Below are 23,057 nucleotides of genomic sequence, written 5' to 3'. Positions count from 1 at the left end.
GCACACATATATGTACATATATATTATAGATATGTAAAGAAAATGGGATAAAATAATCACATTTGGAGAATCTGGATGAATGGTATATGAGAGTTCTTTGTACTATTTTTGCAACTTTTTCTGTAAGTTTGAAATTATTTCCAAATAAAGCAATAAAATAAATGCAGAGTGTTGGACCTCATCCTTGACTTACTGGATCAGAAGCTCCGGGTCTACAGTCCAGGGGTATGCATGAAAGGCATTACTTACTGCATCAAAAATTTTTGTAAAGATTATTTTATTTTTTATTATTATTATTTTTACATTTTTTGTAGAGATAGGATCTTGCTAGGTTGCCCAGGCTGGTCTCCAATTCCTGGGCTCATGCTATCCTCCTGCCCTGGGCTCTCAAAGAGCTGGAATTATAGGCCTGAGCCACTGTGCTCTGCCTAAACATTTTACTTTTAAAAATTCCTGTGGACATGTCTAGAGAGAAGCATCAAAAAATTATTCAGAAGGGCTTTGATCATCATGAAAATTCTTAACTTCCAGGGGGCCTGTCATACATAGTTTCCCACATATTTGAGAGAAATCTTAAAGACGTACATAGCTACTGTATTAGTCAGCTCAGGTTGCCATAATAAAATACCATAGACTAGATGGCTTAAACAATAGAAATGTATTTTCTCCAGTTCTGGAGGCTGGAAAGTCCAAGATTGAGGTTCCAGAAAGGTTTGGTTTCTGGTGAAGTCTCTCTTTCTGGCTTGCCGATGGCTGCCTTCATGCTGTGTCGTCACATGGCAGAGAGAGAATCTCTTGGGTCTCTTACACTTGTCTCCAATCAGGGTTCTACCTTCTGACATCATTAACTTTAATCATCTTCTTATAGGCCGTATCTCCCATGCAGTCATGTAGGGTGTTAGGTCTTCAACATACAAATTTTGAGGGAACACAGTTCAGTCCACAGCAGCTACTGTATAACACTGATGAAGTCTAGACATGATTGTGGCTTTAGTTAGGGCTACACAGCAGATTATGTGTCCTCTCTTCTCCACACTGAATCTAGGCCTTGGGTCACATTTCTGCCATCTATGGCCTTCCGATCTGAGCCTTGATCTTGGTCCTTTGTTAATTCTTCCACTTTCACGGCCACTCAGGCCTGACCTTGCGCCTGGTTCTCTGTTCAGTTTTCTTTCTTTTTTTTTTTTGAGATAGAGTTCCACTCTGTCGCCCAGGCTGGAGTGCAGTGGTGTGATCTCGGCTCACTGCAACCTCCCCCTCCCAGTTTCAAGTGATTCTTATGCCTCAGCCTCCTGAGTACCTAGGATTATAGGCATGTGCCACCAGGCCTAGCTAATTTTTGTATTTTTAATAGAGATGGGGTTTCACAATGTTGGCCAGGCTGATCTCGAACTCCTGACCTCAAGTGATCTGCCTCAGCCTTCCAAAGTGTTGGGATTACAGGCGTGAGCCACTGTGCCCGGCCTGTTCAGTTTTCTCTTTATGCCTACTTCTATTAATGCTTCCGCCCCTAATGCCCCACTTGTTGGGGTGTCTAACTCTGTTAACTATTTCATCATCAACTCATTTCTAGCATGAAAACCAAACCTGACTTCTTTTTATTTTTCCTCCATCAATGCCTCTTCTGATATGTGAATTAAATCCAGGTTTCTTAACACCATTAGCTTTCCCACTCTGATTTATACATTAAACCTAGAGCTCAGTTATAGATTTTAGCATTAATGTTCCCATTTTTTGACATTGAATCTGGCTGGCTGTTAAATTTTTTTTTTTTTTTAGGGGTCTTGCTCTGTCACCCAGGCTGAAGTGCAGTAGCACAATCATAGCCCACAGCAGCCTTGAACTCCTGGGCTCAAGCAATTCTCCTTCCTCAGCTTCTGGAGTAGCTGAGATTACAGGCATGTACCACTGCACCCAGCTAATTATTCTTTTATTTGTAGAGATGGGTTCTTGCTATGTTGCCCAGGTTGGTCTTGAACTCCTGGGCTCAAGTGATCCTCCTGCTTCAGCCTCCCAAAGTGCTGGGATTACAGGTGTGAGCCACTGCACCCAGCCCTGTTAAGTCTTTAATCATCAATGAACCTCAGATTTTTTGTTTTGTTTTGTTTTGTTTTTTTGAGACGGAGTCTCGCTCTGTCACCAGGTGGGAGTGCAGTGGCACGATCTCGGCTCACTGCAACCTCTGCCTCCTGGATTCAAGCAATTCTCCTGCCTCAGCCTCCCGAGTAGCTGGGACTACAGGAGCACACCACCATGCCCAGCTAATTTTTGTGTTTTTAGTAGAGACGGGATTTCAGCGTGTTGGCCAGGATGGTCCCGATCTCTTGACCTTGTCATCCGCCCACCTCGGCCTTCCAAAGTATTGGGATTACAGGCACGAGCCACCGCACTCAGCCGACCCTCGGTTTTAACCTCAAACCTGTTAATTATTCCACCATCAATGTGTCTATATTGTAGATCTTAAACCTGGGCCTCTGTTAACATTTTTTTTAACCACCAGTGCTACTGGGGCTTTGATCCAGGGCTCAGGATCTCTGTTGAGATTCCATCAATTTCCTTTGAAATTTGAACTTTGACTTTGAATTTCCTTTAACTTTGAACTCAAGCCCTTGAGGCAATTCTGACATAACAGCCTGGACCCCTCATCTAGGCCCATCCTATGTGAATTTAAATCTGATTCAAACCATTGATCGTTTTCTCTTGTTAATACCCTATGCTTCAGTCAAATCTTCCACCCCCATTGGCCCTCTGGTTTGACTTAAACATTGGGCATTGTGGTAGACAGATTAATAGTCCCCCAAAGATATCCCTCTCCCAACCCCTAGAACCTGTGAATATGTTACCTTACATGGCAAAAGGAACTTTGCAGATGTGATTAAGAATTTTAAGATGAGATTTTCCTGGATTATCTAGATGGGCCCAATGTAATCAAGGGTCCTTATAAGAGGGAGGGAGCACTTTGGGAGGCTGAGTTGGGAGGATTGCTTGAGGCCAGGAGTTGGAGTCCAGCCTGGGCAACCTAGCAAGACCCTGTCTCTACCAAAAGTTAAAAAATGGCCAGGCGTGGTGGTTCACGCCTGTAATCCCAGCACTTTGGGAGGCTGAGGCGGGCGGGTCACGAGGTCAGGAGATCAAGACCATCCTGGCTAACATGGTGAAACCCCATCTCTACTAAAAATACAAAAAATTAGCCGGGCATTGAGGTGGGCGCCTGTAGTCCCAGCTACTCGGGAGGCGTGACCGGAGGCAGACTGGCATGGTTTAACCACTCACCCACCTGGCAAGCCAAATCTGTCTAAAATTAAGAAATTTCTGGAATGGTGACTGTCGTGTAGTTCTAGTACCCAGAGGCAGAGATGAGAGGATCGCTTGAGCCTCGAAGTGAAAGGTTACAGTGTCTGATCACACCACCCACTCACCTGGTGACAGACAAAATTGTTTCATTTCTCTCTCCCCTCCTCCTCTTTCTTTCTCTCTCCTATATATTTATAATATATATAATATTAAATAAAAAGGGAAGAGAAGGGTGATGATGGAAGCAGGTTACCGTCAGAGAGCGATGTGAAGATGCTACACTGTCAGCTTTGAAGATGGAGAGGAAGGGACCACGAGACAAGGAATACAGGTGGCTTCTAGCAGAAGCTAGATAAAGCAAATAAATGGAGTTTCTCCTAGAGCCTCTGTAGGGAGTGCCCAGTGAAACCCATATCATATTTCTGACCTGTAGGACTGTAAGATAATAAATTTGTGCTGTTTTGAGCAAGTAAGTCTGTGATGATTTGCTATAGCAGCAATAGGAAATGAATAGAGGCATCTTTGAAATATTCCACCATTGATGCCCATCTGGTCTATACTCAAACCATGTCCTTCTTAACTCTTCCACCATCCCTATCCCTCTGACCTCACCTCAAACCCCAGCTGTTGTTAGCAATTTCACCATCAGAGTCTCTTATCTGTGCTCTTCAACCTGGGCTTCTATTAACTCTTCCAACCTAAATCAACCCTTAATTTTACCTTGAACTGGGGAATCTGTTATCCATTCCACTATTAACGGGTTTGGATCTAGAGAGAGAATTCAGGCCTTTGAAGGTGGAAAATTAATAATCCTGGGTCTATGTATTAAGCTTGAGGTTCTGTTCACTTTTCCATCACCAGGGCAATTTACATGTGAATCTTTTTGCATGTCTGTTAACTGTTTCCCCATTACTGCCCCTCAGTTCTTGCTCACTGCAACCTCCGCCTCCCAGGTTCTAGTGATTCTCATGCCTCAGCCACCCAAGCAGCTGGAATTACAGGCATGCACCACCACGTCTGGGTAATTTTTGTATTTTTAGTAGAGACAGGGTTTCACCATGTTGGCCATGCTGAGTCCTGGCTTCAAGTGATCTGCCCGCCTCGACCTCCCAAAATGCTGGGATTACAGGAGTGAGCCACTATGCTCTGCATCCCTCAGATCTTTACACTGACTGCAGGCCTCAGTTGAGTCCTCTCCATCTATGATCCTTTGGTATGTACAGAAAATCAAAGCTGTACTAACTTTTTAGCTACTTGTGCCCCTTCTCCTGTATCCACCAACCCCAGTCCTCAGTTAACATTTATTTTTATAGAGATGGAGTCTCACTATGTTGCCCAGGCTGGTCTTGATCTCCTGGGCTCACACGATCCTCCCACCTCAGCTTCCCAAAGTCCTGGGATACAGGTGTCAGCCACTGTGCCCGGCCCTCAGTTAACATTTTTTTTTATTTTTATTTTTTGAGACGGAGTTTTGTCTGTCCCCCAGGCTGGAGTGCAGTGTCACGGTCTGGGCCCATTGCAACCTCCACCTCCCAGGTTCAAGCGATTCTCATGCCTCAGCCTCTCAAGTAGCTGGGACTACAGGCATGCGCCACCATACCTGGCTAATTTTTGTATTTTTAGTAGAGATAGGGTTTTGCCATGTTGGCCAGGCTGGTCTCTAACTCCTGGCCTCAAGTGATCCTCCTGCCTTGGCCTCCCAAAGTGCTGAGATTACAAGTGTGAGCTACTGTGCCCGGCCCTCAGTTAACATTTTTATCATGAATGCCATTTGGTTTGACTTTGAAGTCAGACCTTGATTAATTCTTCCACCATCATTACCCCTTTGGTATAGGCTGTGAATTCTGGGCCTCTGTTAACCACATCACCTTTAATGGATCTCTAGTCTTCGCTCAGACTTGGGACTAAGTTAACCTTCCATTTAAGGCCTCTCTGAAATAACTTTGGAATTGGGTTACTATTGCACCACCAGTGCCCCTCTGATTTGATCTTCAAGCAGGGTATTTGTTAATGTTTTCTCCATCCATACACCCTGATAGAGGTCTTGAATCCTAGGACTTTCTTAACTATTGCAACCATCAGAGTTCCTGTTTTGTATAGAACATGAACCTTTGTTAACTCTGCAATCCTGTTCCAGGCCGACTTCCAATCCAGCCCTTGGTTAAGTCTTCTAAAACCAATGTCCCTTAGGTTTTACCTCGAACCTCTGACTCTTTGAACTCTTTCAGTTTTGATACGGGCTGCAAAAGGCCATATAAGCCTACTTGAACGAAGGCAGGCAGAAGGCCAGGCTGTAAATGACAGGTGAAGGTGGGCCCTTCCGTGTTCAAAGGAGCCAATGGAGGACCGGTGGGCAGTGAGTGACAGATGGGGGCGGGTCCTGACGCCAAGGAGGAACAATAGGAAGGCGGCAGGGCGCCGAGGCCAGGTGGGGAGAGGTGGGCGGGTATGTGTGAGCACCCTGAAAGGCTGCATGATGTCAAAGGTCTCTTCCCTTTCTCCAGACGTGTTAGGAATTCTCTTCTGCAGAGGAATCTCCCGGGGGGTGCTCTGTCCGGCCTTCCCACTTTCCCCGCTTCCCACCCTGACATGTCGCCACGCCTTTGCTCAGGCCGTGCCTCTTCTGGTGGCCGGGAACGCCCACTCACCCGGACAGTCGCGGCCCTTCCAAGCCTCACACTGCTTTCGTAGGATCAATTCCGAATACCCAAACTCGGAGATATCACGAGGACTCCCCCGGGCCCCCAAACGCACCTCTCCTCTGGCTGGAATGGGAGCCTCCAGAAGCAGTGCGAGACCACGGCCAGCGACAGAGGTCCTGGCGCTGGCGGAATGACGCCATTTTTGTTACTGGTAGAGCTCGGCTTCGCGGCTGTTTCGGAGCCAGCGAAAGATAAGCTCCCTCGTCACCCTGACATCTCTCCGGGAGGACTGGAAGGGAAATGGCCTTTCGGGGGATGTTGAACGCATTTGGGCAGGCGGGGAGCCAAGCCCGGCTTGAGAGCAGAGCCGGGGTGAAGGGCCTGGCTGAGTGCTGTGTGTCTATGTGATCAGTGACGGATGGAGACAAGTGGAGGGCCTAAGGAGGGGGCTGAGTGACGTGGAGAACAGTGATAGGGGAGTCTGTGGGACCAGGGGTAACAGTATGTGGGTTACGCGAATGGGAGTTTGTGGGGTGATGGGGGACCTGTGCGGTGTTTGATGATGCCTGTAAGGGTGAGTGATGGGGCTTCTATGGGATGGGTGAAGGGAGTCTGGGGTGAGTGATGGGTGGTCTGTAGGGTGAGGGATGCTGGTCCGTGGGGTGAATGGATAGGGGGATCTGGGGTGAGGGATGAGGGTCTATGGGGACAAGAATGGGAGTGTGTGGGGTCAGTGTTGACATTCTGTGGGGTCCATGATGGGTGGCTCTTTCAGATCAATCATATGTGCATGAATAAACAAAAATCTCTGCCCCTGTGGTGTCCACATTCCAATGGAGGAGTCCGACTCGGTGGTTTGATTTGTATTTCCCTCATGACCAATAAGTTTGAGCACATTTTCTTATATGGATTCATCACTTGGAGATCTTCTTTTGTGAGGGGCTTGTCTTTTGTTCATTTTTCTGTTGGACTCTCTGCCCTTTTCTTAATGATGTGTAGGATTTTTTTTTTTTTTTTTTTGAGACGAAGTCTCACTCTGTCACCCAGGCTGGAGTGCAGTGGAGAAATCATGGTTCACTGCAACCTCCGCCTCCCGGGTTCTAGCAATTATCCTACCTCAGCCTCCCGAGTAGCTGGAGTTACAGGTGCCTGCCACCACCCCTGGCTAATTTTTTTGTATTTGTAGTAGAGACAGGGTTTCGCCATGTTGGCCAGGCTGGTCCCGAAATCTTGACTTCAGGTGATACACCCACCTCGGCCTCCCAAAGTGTTGGGATTACAGGCGTGAGCCACTGTGCCTGGCCAGGAATTGTTTTTATATATTCTGATATCACTCCTTTAGTAGTGGTATGTGTTTTGCAAGTATCTCCTTCCAGCTTTTGGCTTCTCTTTTCATTTTATGGCTTTAAATGTGAAGATTTTCAGTTAATTTCGAACTGTAAAGCACATTCTTCAGTTAAAAAGCAGACAATATCGGCCGGGCGTGGTGGCTCACACCTATAATCCCAGCCCTTTGGGAGGCCAAGGCGGTCGGATCACGAGGTCAGGAAATTGAGACCATCCTGGCTAACACGGTGAAACCCCGTCTCTACTAAAAATACAAAAAAATTAACTGGGCGTGGTGGCGGGCGCCTGTAGTCCCAACTACTGGGGAGGCTGAGGCAGGAGAATGGCGTGAACCAGGGAGGCGGAGCTTGCAGTGAGCCGAGATCGCGCCACTGCACTCCAGCTTGAGCGACAGAGCAAGACTCCATCTCAAAAACAAACAAACAAACAAACAAAAAAAACCAGACAAAGTCCTGGAATTTAGGAGGATAACTAATTTTTTAGGGCATCCAGAAGCAAAGGGTGTTGCCTGAAAATCTTAGTGCCAGGACAGCTTGGGAGGAGTTCTTTACTTTTTATTCTTCTACCACCTCACTCTAAATCACTGGCAGTGTGATCTTAGACAACTCATGAAACCTCTCTAGGCATCAGTTTCCCACTGCGAAATGAGGATAATAGCAGGGCCTACCCTGTGAGGCTTGGGATGAGAAGTGAGTTAATACCTGAATGTTACCTATTCGCCATAGTTTTGTAGCACTGATTTTGTATATATTTCATGGATCTTCTTCGAACTCAAGGTTACTGCTGCTCACCAAAATCTGGTGAAGGAAGTTAAATACCAAGGAATAAGCTTTTGTCAGCTAGGGTTGCTTTGGAAGGTCACAAACCATTGTAATATCTAAGAAGGTTTTTTTTTGTTTTTGTTTTGTTTTGTTTTGTTTTTGTTTTTGTTTTGCCTCCAAGAACTAATTTTTGTCCCCTTGGGGGCAGTATCACCCCCAGTGAGAATGTGTGATTTACATGGTATTTTTTCTTTTGTTTTCTTTTCTTTTCCTTTTTTTCTTTCTTTGACAGGGTCTCACTCTGTTGCCCAGGTTGGAGTGCAATGGTGCGATCTCAGCACACTGCAACCTCCACCTCCCGGGTTCAAGTGACTCTCCTGCTCCAGCCTGCCAAGTAGCCGGGACTACAGGTGTGCACCACTATGCCCAGTTAATTTTGTTTATTTTTTGTAGAAACGAGGTCTCACTATGTTGCTCAGGCGGGCCTCAAACTCCTGGACTCAAGCAATCCTCCTGCCTTGGCCTCCCAAAGTACTGGGATGACAGGTGTGAGCCACCACCCCTGGCCTGTTATTCTGTTATTAAACAATTAGGAACACATTCTTGTGTTCTGCCTCTTCTTCATCTTACAGTGATGTTTCCATGCCATTAACTTAATTTCCATAGTACAACTTAGTTTATTTCTATGGTAATACTTAAATATAAACCTTTCTTATGGAAATTTTCAAGCATCCACAAAAATAGAGGGAATTGTATAATGGACCCCCATTATGCCCACCACCCAGTCTCATCAGTCATCAACTCATGGCCCATCTTGTTTTATCTAGACCAGGGGCTGTAAAACTGGGCAGTGGGCCAAATCTGACATGCTGCTTTTTAAAGAAAATACAGCCATGAGCTAAGAAATGGTTTTTTCACACTTTTTATCATTGGAAAAAAATCAAATGGAGAATATTTTGTGACCCATGAAAATGATATAAAATTCAAATGTCAGTGCCCAAAAATGATGTTTAATTGGAACACAGCCAGTGAGCACCTTTAGTTTATGTGTTGTCTAGGGCTACTTTCAACCTGCAATGGCAGGGCTGAGTAGTTACAGCAGAGACCACAGAACCCACAAAATCGAAAACATTTACCATATGACCCTTTTACAGAAAAAGTTTGCCAAGTCCTCATCTAGGCCACCCCCTCACTTCTTCCTCCCGGAATGCCCTTCCTCCCTTCCTTCCTTCCTCCCTCCCTCCCTCCCTCCCTCCCTTCCTTCCTTCCTTCCTTCCTTCCTTCCTTCCTTCCTTCCTTCCTTCCTTCCTTCCTTCCTTCCTTCTTCTTCCTCCCTCCCTTCCTTCCTGCCTTTCTTGCCTTTCTTTCCTCTTTCCTCACTCGCTCGTTGCCCAGGCTGAAGTGCAGTGGCTCAATCTCGGCTCACTGCAAACGCCACCTCCTGGGTTTAAGTGATTCTCATGTCTCAGTCTCCCTAGTAGCTGGGATTACAGGTGCCCACCACTATGCCTGGCTAACTTTTGTATTTTTAGTAGAGGCGAATTTTGCCATGTTGGCCAGGTTGGTCTCGAACTCCTGGGCTCAAGCCATCTGCTCGCCTCAGCCTCCCAAAGTGCTGGAATTACAGGTGTGCACCACCATGCCAGGCTAATTTTTTGTAGAGATGGGTCTCCCTATGTTGCCCAGGCTGGTCTCGAACTCCTGGGCTCAAGCAATTTGCCCACCTCCGCCTCCCAACATGCTGGGATTACAAGCATGCACCACCACGCCTGGCTGATTTTTGTATTTTTTTAGTAGAGGTGAGGTTCGCCATGTTGCCCAGGCTGGTCTCCAATTCCTGAGCTCAGGCAATCCACCCGCCTTGGCCTTCCAAAGTGCCGGCCCACAGCGCCTGGCCTGTATGCAGTTCAATGACTTTTTACATGTGTAGTCTTTATTATTTTGAAACAAATCCCAGACATATCTTTTCATCCATACATGCTTCATTATGTAAAAAATAAGGCCTTAAAGGTTGATGCTGTTACCCTAAGGTAAAATAATTAACAGTAATATCTTCAGATAATCAATGGTTAAATTCCTTAATGTTACCAAATATCTAGTCAGGGTTCAAACTTTTATGATTATCTCAAAAATTTCTTTTGTGTATTCAAGTAAAGACCCAGACAAGACCATACTTTACATTTGCTGGTGGTGTTTCCTGAGCCTCTTTTAATCATCTGGAGTGTTGCTTTTAAGGGCTGCCTGCCTTTCCAGCAGTCTTTAGTGCTGGGCATTTATGTTATTTTCAATAATATGGTGTTAAAGACAAAACTGTGTTGAAGGTTTCTGTGGTTAAATATCTGCACGTTTCCATGATTATTACCTTAGGACGAAGTTCCAGAAATGGAATTACCGAGTCGGATGAGAAACACAAGTCATCAATGAATTAACAAGCAACACATTGTCACATCCAGCTATGGAAGAGTGGTTAACTCAGCTTGATCTCCGAAGACTCTTCTGCACCCCACCCCGCCCCCAACTGCTTTCCAAAGAGAAACAGAAAATGATTGAGTCCCAGGTAAGTTATTTGTTTGCCACTTGGTTTTCCCACAACAAAATGAGAAAGGGCAATTAGTTGAAAATAAGGATTAGAGAAATTTAGAGAGAATAGATGATCAACAGGCAAAATTGCTGTGAAGATACACAGATCACCTGGCCTTACTTCATAGAAACTTAGCCAAACATTTTGACTGTAAGCAAAACATTTTGACTGGCAGCTTCAGTGAAAAGGGTAACATAACATGATCAATTATGTGATTTGCATTCTCCACAAAAAGAAATCAGTCCAGCTCCTTAGCAAGTTAGGATTTCTGGGACTTTAACCTAAGGAATTTTATTACTGAGTTTTCCTGAAGGTCAGTGGTTTTCAGCTCAGGGTGGTATTGTCAGTAGTTGTTCTAAAGAGACTGCTTTTAGTTAAAGTTCTCTGGCAGGGGCTTGGAGAGTGGGATAGCTTCCTTGTTTTCCATGGCTCCTTTGCTGTCATCTCAGAGTTTGTGGGGTCTCAACCCAACTCAAGGCAGTTCCTTCTCTGCTCTTCCAATTTTCGTCTGTTTTTTTTTTTCCTCCCTGAAAAGGTAATCTATACATGGGGCAAAGAATGTAAACAGTATAGTTTTTAAAAAAAAGGAAGTGAAATATCTCCAATCTCACTTCTTCCTCCTTCCCCGACATAACTAGGATTATCTGGTTTGAGGAGGATCTCTTTTCTTTATGCATTTATAACTCCATCTATGTGTGTAGATGGATGTGTAAATGTGTGAAAGTGATCTCATTATTGTCACGTATTTTTTCTTTACCACACACAAAAAATACACACACTGTTTCTATTCTGTTCTGCTACTTTCTTTTCTTGCCTAATATAAAATATATACGAAAGTAGAGATTTTAGTGAACCCTTTTGTAATTACCCATCTGCAAATATTATCAACTGATAGCCAAGCTTGTTTTATCTATCTTTTATCCCCACCTACTCCTATCGTCATCATCATCATGATCTAGCCAATTCCTTGTTAATATTTTGTTTAGGGTTTATACTACTATGTTCATAAGACACAAGGGCCTGTAATTGTACTTTCTTGTATTGTTTCTGTCACATTTTGGCATCATGTTACGTTGGCCTCATGTTGGAAAGTATTCTCTTTATATTCTCTGGGAAAATTTGGGTAATATTGGTATTATTTCCTTCTTAAATTTTTTTTTTTTTTTTGGAGATGGAGTTTCACTCTTGTCGCCCAGGCTGGAGTGCAATGGCACAATATCTGCTCATTGCAACCTCTGCCTCCCAGGTTCAAGCGATTCTCCTGCTTCAGTCTCCCAAGTAGCTGGGATTACAGGTGCCCACCACCACGCCCAGCTAACTTTTGTATTTTTAGTAGAGATGGGGTTTCACCATGTTGGGCAGGCTGGTCTCGAATTCCAGGCTTCAGGTGATCCACCCACCTCGGCCTCCCAAAGTGTTGGGATTACAGGCATGAGCCACCTCGCCCGGCCTATTTCCTTCTTAAATGTTTGGAAGAGCTCCCCAGTGAAGCCATCAGGGTATGGAGTTTTCTTTGTGGGAAGGTTTTAAATTATATATTCAATTTATTTAAAAGATATACTACCATTCAGATTTTCTATTTCTTTTTATGTCTGGTTTGGTAAATTGTAATTTTCAAGTAATTTGTCCAGGTCCTCTAGGCAGGATTCAGCAAACTTTTTCTGTAGAGGGACAGATCAAAGTATCTGAGGCTTTGTGGGCCATACAGCCCCTGTTGCAGCTATTCAAATCTGCTGTTTTAGGTAGAAAGCAGCTATCGACACTATGTAAACCAATGAGCCTGGCTGTGATTCAATAACACTTTATTTATGGATGCTGAAAGTTGGATTTCATATAATTTTCATGTGTCATAAAATATTCTTCTTTTGACTTTTTTTTCAATCATTAAAAATAAAAACCAGAGCAGATACAGCTAGCTGTTCACACCTATAGTCCCAGCACTTTGGGAGGCCAAGGTGGGTGGATTGCTTGAGCTTAGGAGTTCTAGACCAGCCTGGGCAACATGGCGAAACCCCCTCTCTACAAAAAAATACAAAAATTAGCCGGGCATGGTGGCATGCACCTGTGGTCCCAGCTACTCAGGAGGCTGATGTAGGAGAATCACTTGAGCCCGGGAGGAGGAGGTTGCAGTGAATCAACACTGTTCCTCTGTACTCCAGCTTGGGTGATAGAGCAAGACTGTCTCAAAAGAAAACGTGTAAAACCAGTTTAGCTTGTGGGCCGTTGAAAAACACATGATGGGCTAAATTTGGCCTGCAGGCTATCATTTGCTGTGTCCTGATCTACATTGTCTACTGATCTACATTGTCTACTGATCTACATTGTCAAATTAATGTCCATTAAATGTCCATTTAATGTTTGCAGGATACCAGAACCTTGTTCATGGGCTGTAAAAAAGTTATTTCTAGTTTTTCCTTTATATACAATAGTAATAATAATAATAAGAATCATAGCTACTATTTACCCAGTGCTTATCATGTGCCAGGCACTGCTATTATAAAATATCATGGAATTAACTTATTTGATTCACCCAGGAACCCTCTGTGCTAGGTATTATTGTTATTCCCATTTTTCAGATGAAGAAAATGAGGCACAGAGATCACACAGCTAGTACATGACCTAACCAGACCTCTCAAGCAGTGAAGTCACAAATAAAACAGCCATAGAAAGACATCTTTTTATATTTGTGAAGTATTTGTGTAGGCCGCATTCTTAGACATGAGTGTGCTAGGTCAGAGGCACACATGCTTATAAATTTAAAGAGTATTTTTCAAATCGTATATATATATTTGTTTGAGACAGAGTCTCACTCTGTCCCCCAGGTTGGAGTGCAGAGGCATGATCTCAGCTCACTGTAACCTCCGCCTCCCAGATTCAAGCGATTCTCATGCCTCAGCCTCCCGAGTAGCAGGGATTACACGTGCCTGCCACCACGCCCAGCTAATTTTTGTATTTTCAGTAGAGACTGGGTTTCGCCATGTTGGGCAGGCTGGTCTCGAACTCCTGACCTCAGGTGATCTGCTCACCTTGGCCTCCCAAAGTGCTGGGATTACAGGCATGAGCCACCCTGTCCAGCCCAAATTGTATTTCAATACTGTGTAATCAGCTGAACATGTGGCCACAAATTGTTTACAAGAAAGCCCACGTGTTTCCCAAGGTTCCCCCTTCCTCCTGCCACCATTAGCCATCATCTGTATTTTTCATTCTTGTTGGTTTTATGATTAAGCATTATATCTCATTTTCATTTGCTTTTCTATAAGGATTAAATAAGCTTCAGCATCTTTTCACATATTTATTTTCCATATTGTATTTCTCTGTGAATCCCTCTTTCCTTGTCTTTGCTTATGGTTTCCCAGGAGCTTTTTGTATATGAGTGATTTTGAAGTGCACATTGCAAACTTTTTTTTTTTTTTTTTTTTTTTGGCCAGGTAGTGATTTTTCTCTCAACCTTTTTTTCTGTCTCCCCTCACTAGAATATAAACTCCTTCAGGGAAGATATTTTTGCCAGTTTTTTTTTTCCTGCTGTATCCCCAGTTCCTAGAATAGTGCTTGGTATTCACTAGGTACTCAATAACTGCTTGCTGAGTGAATGAATGTTTATTTTCACTTAACAGTATATCTTAGATATTCTGGCATATCAATTAATATAGATCTTCCTTGTTGCCTGCCTGCCTGCCTTCCTGCCTTCCTTCCTTTCCTTCCTTCCTTCCTTCCTTCCTTCCTTCCTTCCTTCCTTCCTTCCTTCCTTCCTTCCTTTCTCTCTTTTTGAGACAGGGTTTCACTCCAGTTGCCCAGGCTAGAGTGCAGTGGCACTATCTTGCCTCACTGCAGCCTTGACCTCCCAGGCTCAGGTAATCCTCTCACCTCAGCCTCCCTAGTAGCTGGGACTATAGGTGTGTGCCACCACACCCTGCTAATTTTTTGTAGAGCCAGGGTTTTGCCGTGTTGCCCAGGCTGGTTGTTTGTTTGTTTGTTTGTTTTTGAGACAGAGTCTCAGTCTGTCGCCCAGGCTTGAGTGCAGTGGCACAATCTCGGCTCACTGCATCCTCCGCCTCCTGGGTTCAAGCAATTCTCCTGCCTCAGCTGCCTGAGTAGCTGGGACTACAGGCATGCACCACCATGCTCGGCTAATTTTTGTATTTTGAGTAGAGACGGGGTTTCGCCATGTTGGCCAGGCTGGTCTCGAACTCCTGACCTCAAGTGATCCACCTGCCCCTGCCTCCACAAGGGCTGGGATTACAGGTGTGAGCCACCACATCTGGCCCCTTCTTTGTTGCTTTTTATAATTGCATATAGTATTCCCTTATGGAGATTGTAGCATTATTTATTCATCCAAACTCCCATGAGGTGGTTTCCATTCTTTTGCTATTATAAATAGTACTGTAGAGCAGTGTCTTCACACATGTCATTTGCTCACATATGTGAATGTTTATGTAGAATAACTTCTAGAAACCAAATTGCGAGTCAGAGGATGTGTACATTATAAATTTTGATAGATGGGGACTGTTGTGGGGTGGGGGGAGGGGGGAGGGACAGCATTAGGAGATATACCTAATGCTAAATGACGAGTTAATGGGTGCAGCAAACCAACACGGCACATGGATACATATGTAACAAACCTGCACATTGTGCACATGTACCCTAAAACCTAAAGTATAATAATAAAATAAAATAAAATAAAAAAATAAATTTTGATAGATAGTGCCAAATTAATTGCCTTCAAAATATACCGTACACCACAGACAATTTGAGTATGCCTGTTTCTTGACATCTTCACTAACTTACCCTAAGTCACTGTGACTTATCCCTAGTTATAGCATTTGACCAGTGACTTATCAAATGCCCATCTTTGATAATATGTAAGGGGAAAATGGTGTCTTGTCTTAGTTTGCATTTATCTTCATGTGAGTGAAGTTGAGCATCTTTTTACATGTTTAAAAAACATTTGCATTTTCTTTTCTGTGAAATGATGGTCATGTCCCTTGACCATCGTATTAGTCTGTTCTCATGTCACTATAAAGAAATACCCAAGACTGGGTAATTTATAAAGGAAAGAGGTTTAATTGACTCACAGTTCCACAGGGGTGGGGAGGCCTCAGGAAACTTACAATAATGGTGGAAGGGGAAGCAAGGACCTTCTTCACATGGTGGCAGGAGAGAGAAGTGCCAGCAAGGGAAATGCCAGATGCTTATAATACCATTAGATCTTGTGAGAACTCACTCACTATTACGAGAACAGCATGGGGGAAACTGCCTCCATGATTCAATCACCTCCTTCACTTGACAAGTGGGGATTGCAATTCAAAATGAGATTTGGGTGGGGAAACAGAGTCAAACCATATCAACCATTTTTTTTAAAAGTTATTGGTCTTTTTCGTCTTGCTTTGTAGGAGCTCTCTCTATACATGGAGGAAATTAACTCTTTGTCCATCCTATCTGTTGTGTGTATATTTTTTCCCTAGTTAGTCATATCCTTTGAGTTTGTTTGATATATTTTGCCATGTAATACATAAAGTAGTCACATTTATCAGTGTTTTCATTTGTGGCATCTGGGTTTTAGGGCATGCTTAGAAGAGTCTTCTCCACTCAAAGATTACTTTTTAAAACCTCTCCTGTCTTTATTTTATAGTTTCTCTTTTTTCATTTAAATTTTTGTCATGAATTCATTTTTGTATATAGTATGAGGTAGGGAATCCAGTTACTTTTTTTTCTGATAGCTCTCCAGTTTTGAATAATCTGTTTTTCCATACCTGTTTAAAATGCTACCTTTATTATATATTAAATTTCCCATTTTTATTTGTATCTATTTCTAGACTGTCTGTTCTGTTCCACTAGCTATTCTTGCTAATGGCAGGATTTTACATTGTTTCTCTCATAAAGTATGCTGGGCAAAGTGCAAAGTAGGCATCCTACATGTACTGCTATGGTAAAAATGACAAGAACGAGCAGATTGTACAGGAATGCTCTGTTATAGGAACCAGTGACATTTGAGGATGTGGCTGTGGACTTCACCCAGGAAGAGTGGCAGCAGTTGAATCCTGCTCAGAAGACCCTGCATAGGGATGTGATGCTGGAGACCTATAATCACCTGGTCTCCGTGGGTAAGGACAGATTCCCTGTGTACCAATTAATCAAATCCTCCTCGTCCTTCCTTTAGAGCTGTCAATACCATGACCTTTATGATATTCCTTTAATAGAGTGTGTTCTTTTATAGTTTTGGTTTTTCATGTTTATACTTTTGTTATATCTAGAATTTATTTTTATATTATGGTGTGAGTTAAGGATCCAACTTTGCTGGGAGGCCCCTGCAAGTGCTTCTCTTCATGAATTTCTGAGCTGCCAAGGCCAAAGCCACTACAATTTTCTCTTAACAGGGTGTTCAGGTATAAAACCAGATGTAATCTTTAAGTTGGAACATGGAGAGGACCCATGGATCATAGAGAGTGAGTTGTCAAGGTGGATCTACCCAGGTAAGTGAGAATTGGGTAGATGGTCAAGAGGGCATCTTCTTCTTCCTTGACATCTCTGACATCCATCACCTTTTTTATTCCTTAAAATTTATCAGGCCTCCTTTATAACATTCATTCTACAACAGCCACCTTCCTAGTACCTCTGTTCGTTGCCAACTGTTGTGTGTGTGTGTGTGTGTGTCTATTTGATTTTGCCTCTTTCTTCTTCCTTCAGACAGAGTGAAAGGCCTTGAATCTTCCCAGCAGATCATTTCTGGAGAACTTTTATTTCAAAGGGAGATACTAGAAAGAGCCCCAAAGGATAATTCATTGTACTCTGTTTTAAAAATCTGGCATGTTGATAATCAGATAGATATATCAAGGAAATCAAGACAGAGTTTTGAGGCAGGTCACAGTCACCAGCCATGAAACATTGACTGATGAGACGGGTTCCAAGTATAGTGCATTTGGGAAAATGTTCAATTGGTGCACAGACCTTGCTCCTTCAAGTCAAAAATTCCATAAGTTTGATTCATGTGAAAATAGCTTGAAGTCTAATTCAGACTTACTAAATTATAACAGGAGCTATGCAAGAAAGAACCCCACTAAGAGGTTTAGATGTGGGAGACCACCTAGGTATAATGCTTCCTGTTCTGTGCCTGAGAAGGAAGGCTTCATTCATACTGGAATGGAGCCCTATGGAGATAGTCAATGTGAAAAAGTTCTCAGTCATAAGCAAGCCCATGTTCAGTATAAGAAAGTTCAAGCCAGAGAGAAACCCAATGTTTGTAGTATATGTGGGAAAGGCTTTATCAAGAAGTCACAGCTCATTATACATCAAAGAATTCATACTGGAGAGAAACCATATGTATGTGGAGATTGTAGGAAAGCCTTCAGTGAGAAATCACACCTCATTGTGCATCAGAGGATTCATACTGGGGAGAAACCCTATGAATGTACTGAGTGTGGAAGATCATTCTCCCGGAAGTCACCTTTCATTGTTCATCAGAGAGTCCATACTGGAGAGAAACCCTATAAGTGTTTTGAGTGTCCAAAAGCTTTCCCCCAGAAGTCACATCTAATTATACATCAGAGAGTTCATACCAGAGAGAAGCCCTTTGAATGCAGTGAATGCAGGAAAGCCTTCTGTGAGACATCTCACCTTTTTATACACCGGATAACTCATACTGGGGAGAAGCCCTATGAATGTACTGAATGTGGGAAGACCTTCCTTCGGAAAACACAGCTCATTATACATCAGAGAACGCATACTGGAGAGAAGCCCTATAAGTGTGGTGAATGTGGGAAAACTTTCTGCCAACAGTCCCACCTCGTAGGACATCAAAGAATTCATACAGGAGAAAAACCTTATGTATGTACTGACTGTGGAAAGGCCTTTTTCCAGAAGTCACACCTCACTGACCATCAAAGACTTCATACTGGAGAGAAACCTTATATGTGTACTGAATGTGGAAAATCCTTCTCTCAGAAATCACCTCTTATCATACACCAGAGAATTCATACAGGGGAGAAACCTTATCAGTGTGGCGAATGTGGCCAAACCTTCTCCCAGAAATCACCCCTCATTATTCATCAGAGAGTTCACACAGGGGAGAAACCCTACGAGTGTACTGAGTGTGGGAGGGCCTTTTCCCTGAAGTCAAATCTCATTCTACATCAGAGAGGTCATACTGGAGAGAAACCCTATGAATGTAGTGAATGTGGAAAGGCCTTCTGTGGAAAGTCTCCATTCATTATACATCAGAAAACTCATCCTAGGGAGAAAACCCCTGAATGTGCTGAGTCTGGGATGACTTTTTTCTGGAAATCACAGATGATTACATATCAGAGAAGACACACTGGGGAGAAACCCTCCAGATGCAGTGACTGTGGGAAGGCGTTCTGCCAGCATGTATACTTTACTGGGCATCAGAATCCGTATAGGAAAGACACCTTGTATATGTGCTAATTGTGGGAAGGCCTATTCCCAGAAGTCAGTCCTCATTGTGCATGGGAAAACTCACATTGAACAGAAATAGTGACAACTTCTCAACTGTTGAATAGACTCATATGTGCCTCAGTATATATGATTACCCTTCCACAGAATGATCTGGTTAGGCCCTCAGAATATTTTCAACACCACAAATATGGAATCAATTTGCTCACCCTCAAACTATCTCAGCCCCCTTCACAGAATAAATGTATCTGGAAGAATTAGCACTACTTTGGTGTTGTTTGGTCCTTAAATGCTTTATAGAATTCTCTTGTGAATTTATTTGGGCATGGTGCATTATTTGAAGGGTATCTCTTTGTCATCTTTCTCTATTTCATCCATCATATTTTTCTGTTTAGATTATATATGCATTTACGTATTTATTTATTTTGAGATGGAGTCTCACTCTGTTACCCAGGCTGGAGTGCAGTGGTGTGATCTTGGCTCACTGCAACCTCCACCTCCTAGGTTTGAGCGATTGTCCTGCCTCACCCTCTCAAGTAGCTGGGATTATAGGCATGCACCACCAGGCCCGGCTAATTTTTGTATTTTTAGTAGAGATAGGGTTTCACCATGTTGGCAAGGCTGGTCTCGAACTCCTGACCTCAGGTGATCCACCCACCTCAGCTTCCCAAAGTGCTGGGATTACAGGCATGAGCCACAGCACCTGGCCTATATATTCATTTAGATTGAGATATTGATATATCAATATATAGATGTAGAAATATGGATTCTTTGTAATTTTTAAAAATCATGTATTTCCTCAAGGTTCTTAATATATTTGCATAATTTTGGGTAAAGTAGTCTCATGATTAATTTCCTTTATATCTGTGGTTATTTCTCCAACATAGTTCTCATAGAGTGTATTTGTGATTTTTTTCCCTCAATTAGGTAAATGAATGCTAATATTTTATTTCTTTTACTCTCCCTCACCTGTTGCAGTTCATGCGTTTTTCGCCACTTTTCTATTTTCTAATTATTCATTTATGCTTTTATTTCACTAAAATCCTTCCATCTGCTTTTAATTTTTTTTTTTCTAACTTCTTTAGTTTAATGTATAATTCAATTAATCTCACTCTTTCTGGTTTATTATAGGTATATTTGCATTATGTATCTTAATCTGAGAACTACTTTAGACATTGTGGTCCAATCCGAGAGTATTCTGTTTTTCAGTAGGTAAATCTTATTGTTCAGCCCAATTTTGTTTGTCGGTATAACAAATCTATTTGGTCCTAGGACTCCCAGTGTATTTCCTGTCGTGCATCCTGTTTTCATTGCTTTATTGTCTTTTGACCCTTCATCATGTGGTCCTGATTTCATTTGTACTGTTTTAGATGTGTTACTTTTGTTCCAGGGTATAACAAAGAGATGGAGTCTCCCAAAAGGTTTTCAGGAAGCTAAGCATAATCCTGATATCCTTAATCTTGATAACCCATAAAACCTGGAAGGTGAGAGTTTAAGCTGCAAAGAAGCATGATGGCAGGCCCGTGGCTACAAATGTTTAGAGGGCATTTTTACCTTTCCACTTAGTGCCAAGATTTTAGATGGATGATTCCCTTAGCGTTTATCCCAGTTCACTTTGTACCTCTGCAACAGAATGCCTGAGATTGGTAATTTATGAAGCATAGAAGTTTATTTCCTACTATTGTGGAGGATGGGAAGTCCAAGATCAAGACACTAGCATTTGGGCTGGTGAGGGGCTTCTTGCCATGTCCTCACATGGCAGAAGGCAGAAGGGCAAGCTAATAAGCTAGTGAGCTAACTGAACACTTCATGAATCTTCTTTTAAAAGGGCATTAATCCATTAGTGAGGGAGCAGCCCTTGTGACCCAATCACCCCTTAAAGGCTCATGTTAATACTAGCACATTGACAGCATCTGAATTTTGGAAGGGACACATTCAAACTATGGCACAGTCCCTTGGGCAGAGGTGGTTTTATTTCAAGCTCATTCTTTCACTGAAATTGAAGCCATTTTTGTTCCCAGATTTATGTCAGCAGTCTTTACCCACCTTGAGCAGGCCATGTTCTTGAGAATTGCAGCTTCAGTAATCTTGGTTTGGCAGATACTCTCAAAGTGAAGGGGTAGCAATAGTGGATGCATTTGTGTACTCCCAAAATTCATATTTTGAAACCTAATTACCAAAGTGATGATATTAGAAGGTGGGGCCTTTGGGAGGTGATTTGATCTCAAGGGTTCTGCCCTCATGAATGGGATTAGTGACCTAATAATAGAGGCCTGACGGAGCTTGTTTGCCCCTTCCACCATGTGAGGATACAGCAAGGAGATGCCATCAATGATAAATGGGCCCTCGCTAGACACCAAATCTGCTGGCAGCTTGATATTGGATTTGTCAGCCTCTAGAGTTGTAATAAAGAAATTTCTGTTGTTTATAAGTTACTCAGTTTATGGTATCTTTGTTATAGCAGCCTGAGCAGACTCAGACAGTGGAGTGTCTGTTTTGTTGAGGTTGCTGTGGCTGAGCTTCTGCAGTCTGATTTCCTGTGAAGCCAGTGCTTTGCAGCAAGCCACAGGAACAGTGAAGAATTTCCTAAAAATCTCCCACAGTGTGGATGGACATTGTTTTTTTTGCTTGTTTGTTTGTTTTTGAGACAGAGTCTTGCTCTGCCACCTAGGCTGGAGTGCAGCGGTGCGTTCTCAGCTCACTGGAAGCTCTGCATCCCGGGTTCATGCCATTCTCTTGCCTCAGCCTTCTGAGTAGCTGGGACTACAGGCGCCCGCCACCACGCCTGGCTATTTTTTTTTGTATTTTTAGTGGAGATGGGCTTTCACCGTGTTAGTCAGGATGGTCTCGATCTCCTGACCTCGTGATCCGCCCACCTTGGCCTCCCAAAGTGCTGGGGTTACAGGCGTGAGCCACTGTGCCCGGCCAGACATTGTTTTTTCATGTTCAGCAAACCTTTGTTGAGCATGTACTGCATGGCAGACACTATTGAGTTTTGTTTTGTTTTTGTTTTTGTTTTTGTTTTTGTGACGGAGTCTCTCTCTGTCGCCAGGCTGGAGTGCAGTGGCACAATCTCGGCTCATCTCAACCTCTGCCTCCCGGGTTCAAGAGATTTTCCTGCCTCAGCCTCCTGCGTAGCTGGGACTATGGGTGCACGCCACCATGCCTGGCTAATTTTTTTGTATTTTAGTAGAGATGGGGTTTCACCATGTTGGCCAGGATGATCTCGATCTCCTGACCTTGTGATCCACCCACCTCTGCCTCCCAAGGTGCTGGGATTACAGGCGTGAGCCACCGTGCCTGGCCTATTTTGAGTATTCTGCAGTGAACAAAGCAGAAAAAATAGTTCCTGCTTTGTGGGGACATGGGTAATAAAAAGGTGATATATAGATAGTTATACGTTTTTGTTGTGTGCATGTATGTGTCTGTGTGTATAAGTATTCATCCTCTGGTGATGAATGAAAGTAAATCAAGATAGGGGAACAAGGAATCACCGGTGGATGTGGGGTGGGCAGGGAAGGTCTCAATAATAGGGTGCCATTTGAGCAGAGATCCAAAGGAAGTGAAGGAGGATTTGAAGTAGGTCATGCCAGGCAGGGGGAATAGCAAGTACAAAAGCCCTGAGCCAGAGGAATAGCTGCCATCATGCTTCTTTGCAGCCTCAAGTCACAACTCCAGTGTATCAGCAAAACACCTCAAGAATTTACTTGAAATGGTCCCAGGTTGTAGTGACCCAAGATGCCTGAGAGAAGTAAACATAAATCCACTTTGGTGTAAGCCACCTTTCAACCCACAGATAAAATTTCAAAATATAGGAACCCACAGTGTAAAAAATCATAGTGCACACAAGAAAACAAGACACAAAACACTATTAGCAAGATTCATAAGAAACAACAGTCAAACCTATACAACTTCAGATATAGAAGTTATTAGACATAGGCTGTTTAGTATAGGCTGGGTGTGGTGGCTCACACCTGTAATCCCAGCAGTTTGGGAGGCCAAGGTGAGAGGATGACTTGAGGCCAG

The 23,057-nt window shown here is 43.2% G+C and overlaps 1 protein-coding gene and 1 long non-coding RNA gene across 2 annotated transcripts; one reads left to right on the top strand and one right to left on the bottom strand.

Annotated features, from left to right (window-relative positions):
• The first annotated feature begins 6,366 nt into the window (after positions 1 to 6,366).
• On the top strand, positions 6,367 to 19,288 carry ZNF630 (zinc finger protein 630). Its single transcript, XM_032756835.2, is given in 6 exon segments — positions 6,367 to 6,510; positions 10,412 to 10,601; positions 16,600 to 16,726; positions 17,000 to 17,095; positions 17,310 to 17,448; positions 17,450 to 19,288. Coding segments are annotated over 5 exon segments (2,058 nt in total). The 5' UTR covers positions 6,367 to 6,510; positions 10,412 to 10,499; the 3' UTR covers positions 19,044 to 19,288.
• On the bottom strand, positions 10,165 to 21,200 carry LOC116811650 (uncharacterized). The gene is made up of 2 exons (XR_004370501.1): positions 21,078 to 21,200; positions 10,165 to 11,165 (listed from the first exon to the last, which is right to left on the bottom strand). It is a non-coding gene; the product is annotated as an uncharacterized LOC116811650 (long non-coding RNA).
• Positions 21,201 to 23,057: the final 1,857 nt, after the last annotated feature.

This window comes from Hylobates moloch, unplaced genomic scaffold, assembly GCF_009828535.3.
Source record: "Hylobates moloch isolate HMO894 unplaced genomic scaffold, HMol_V3 SCAFFOLD_7, whole genome shotgun sequence".
Lineage (NCBI taxonomy): Eukaryota > Metazoa > Chordata > Mammalia > Primates > Hylobatidae > Hylobates > Hylobates moloch.
This window is presented reverse-complemented; position numbering and strand designations above follow the sequence as displayed.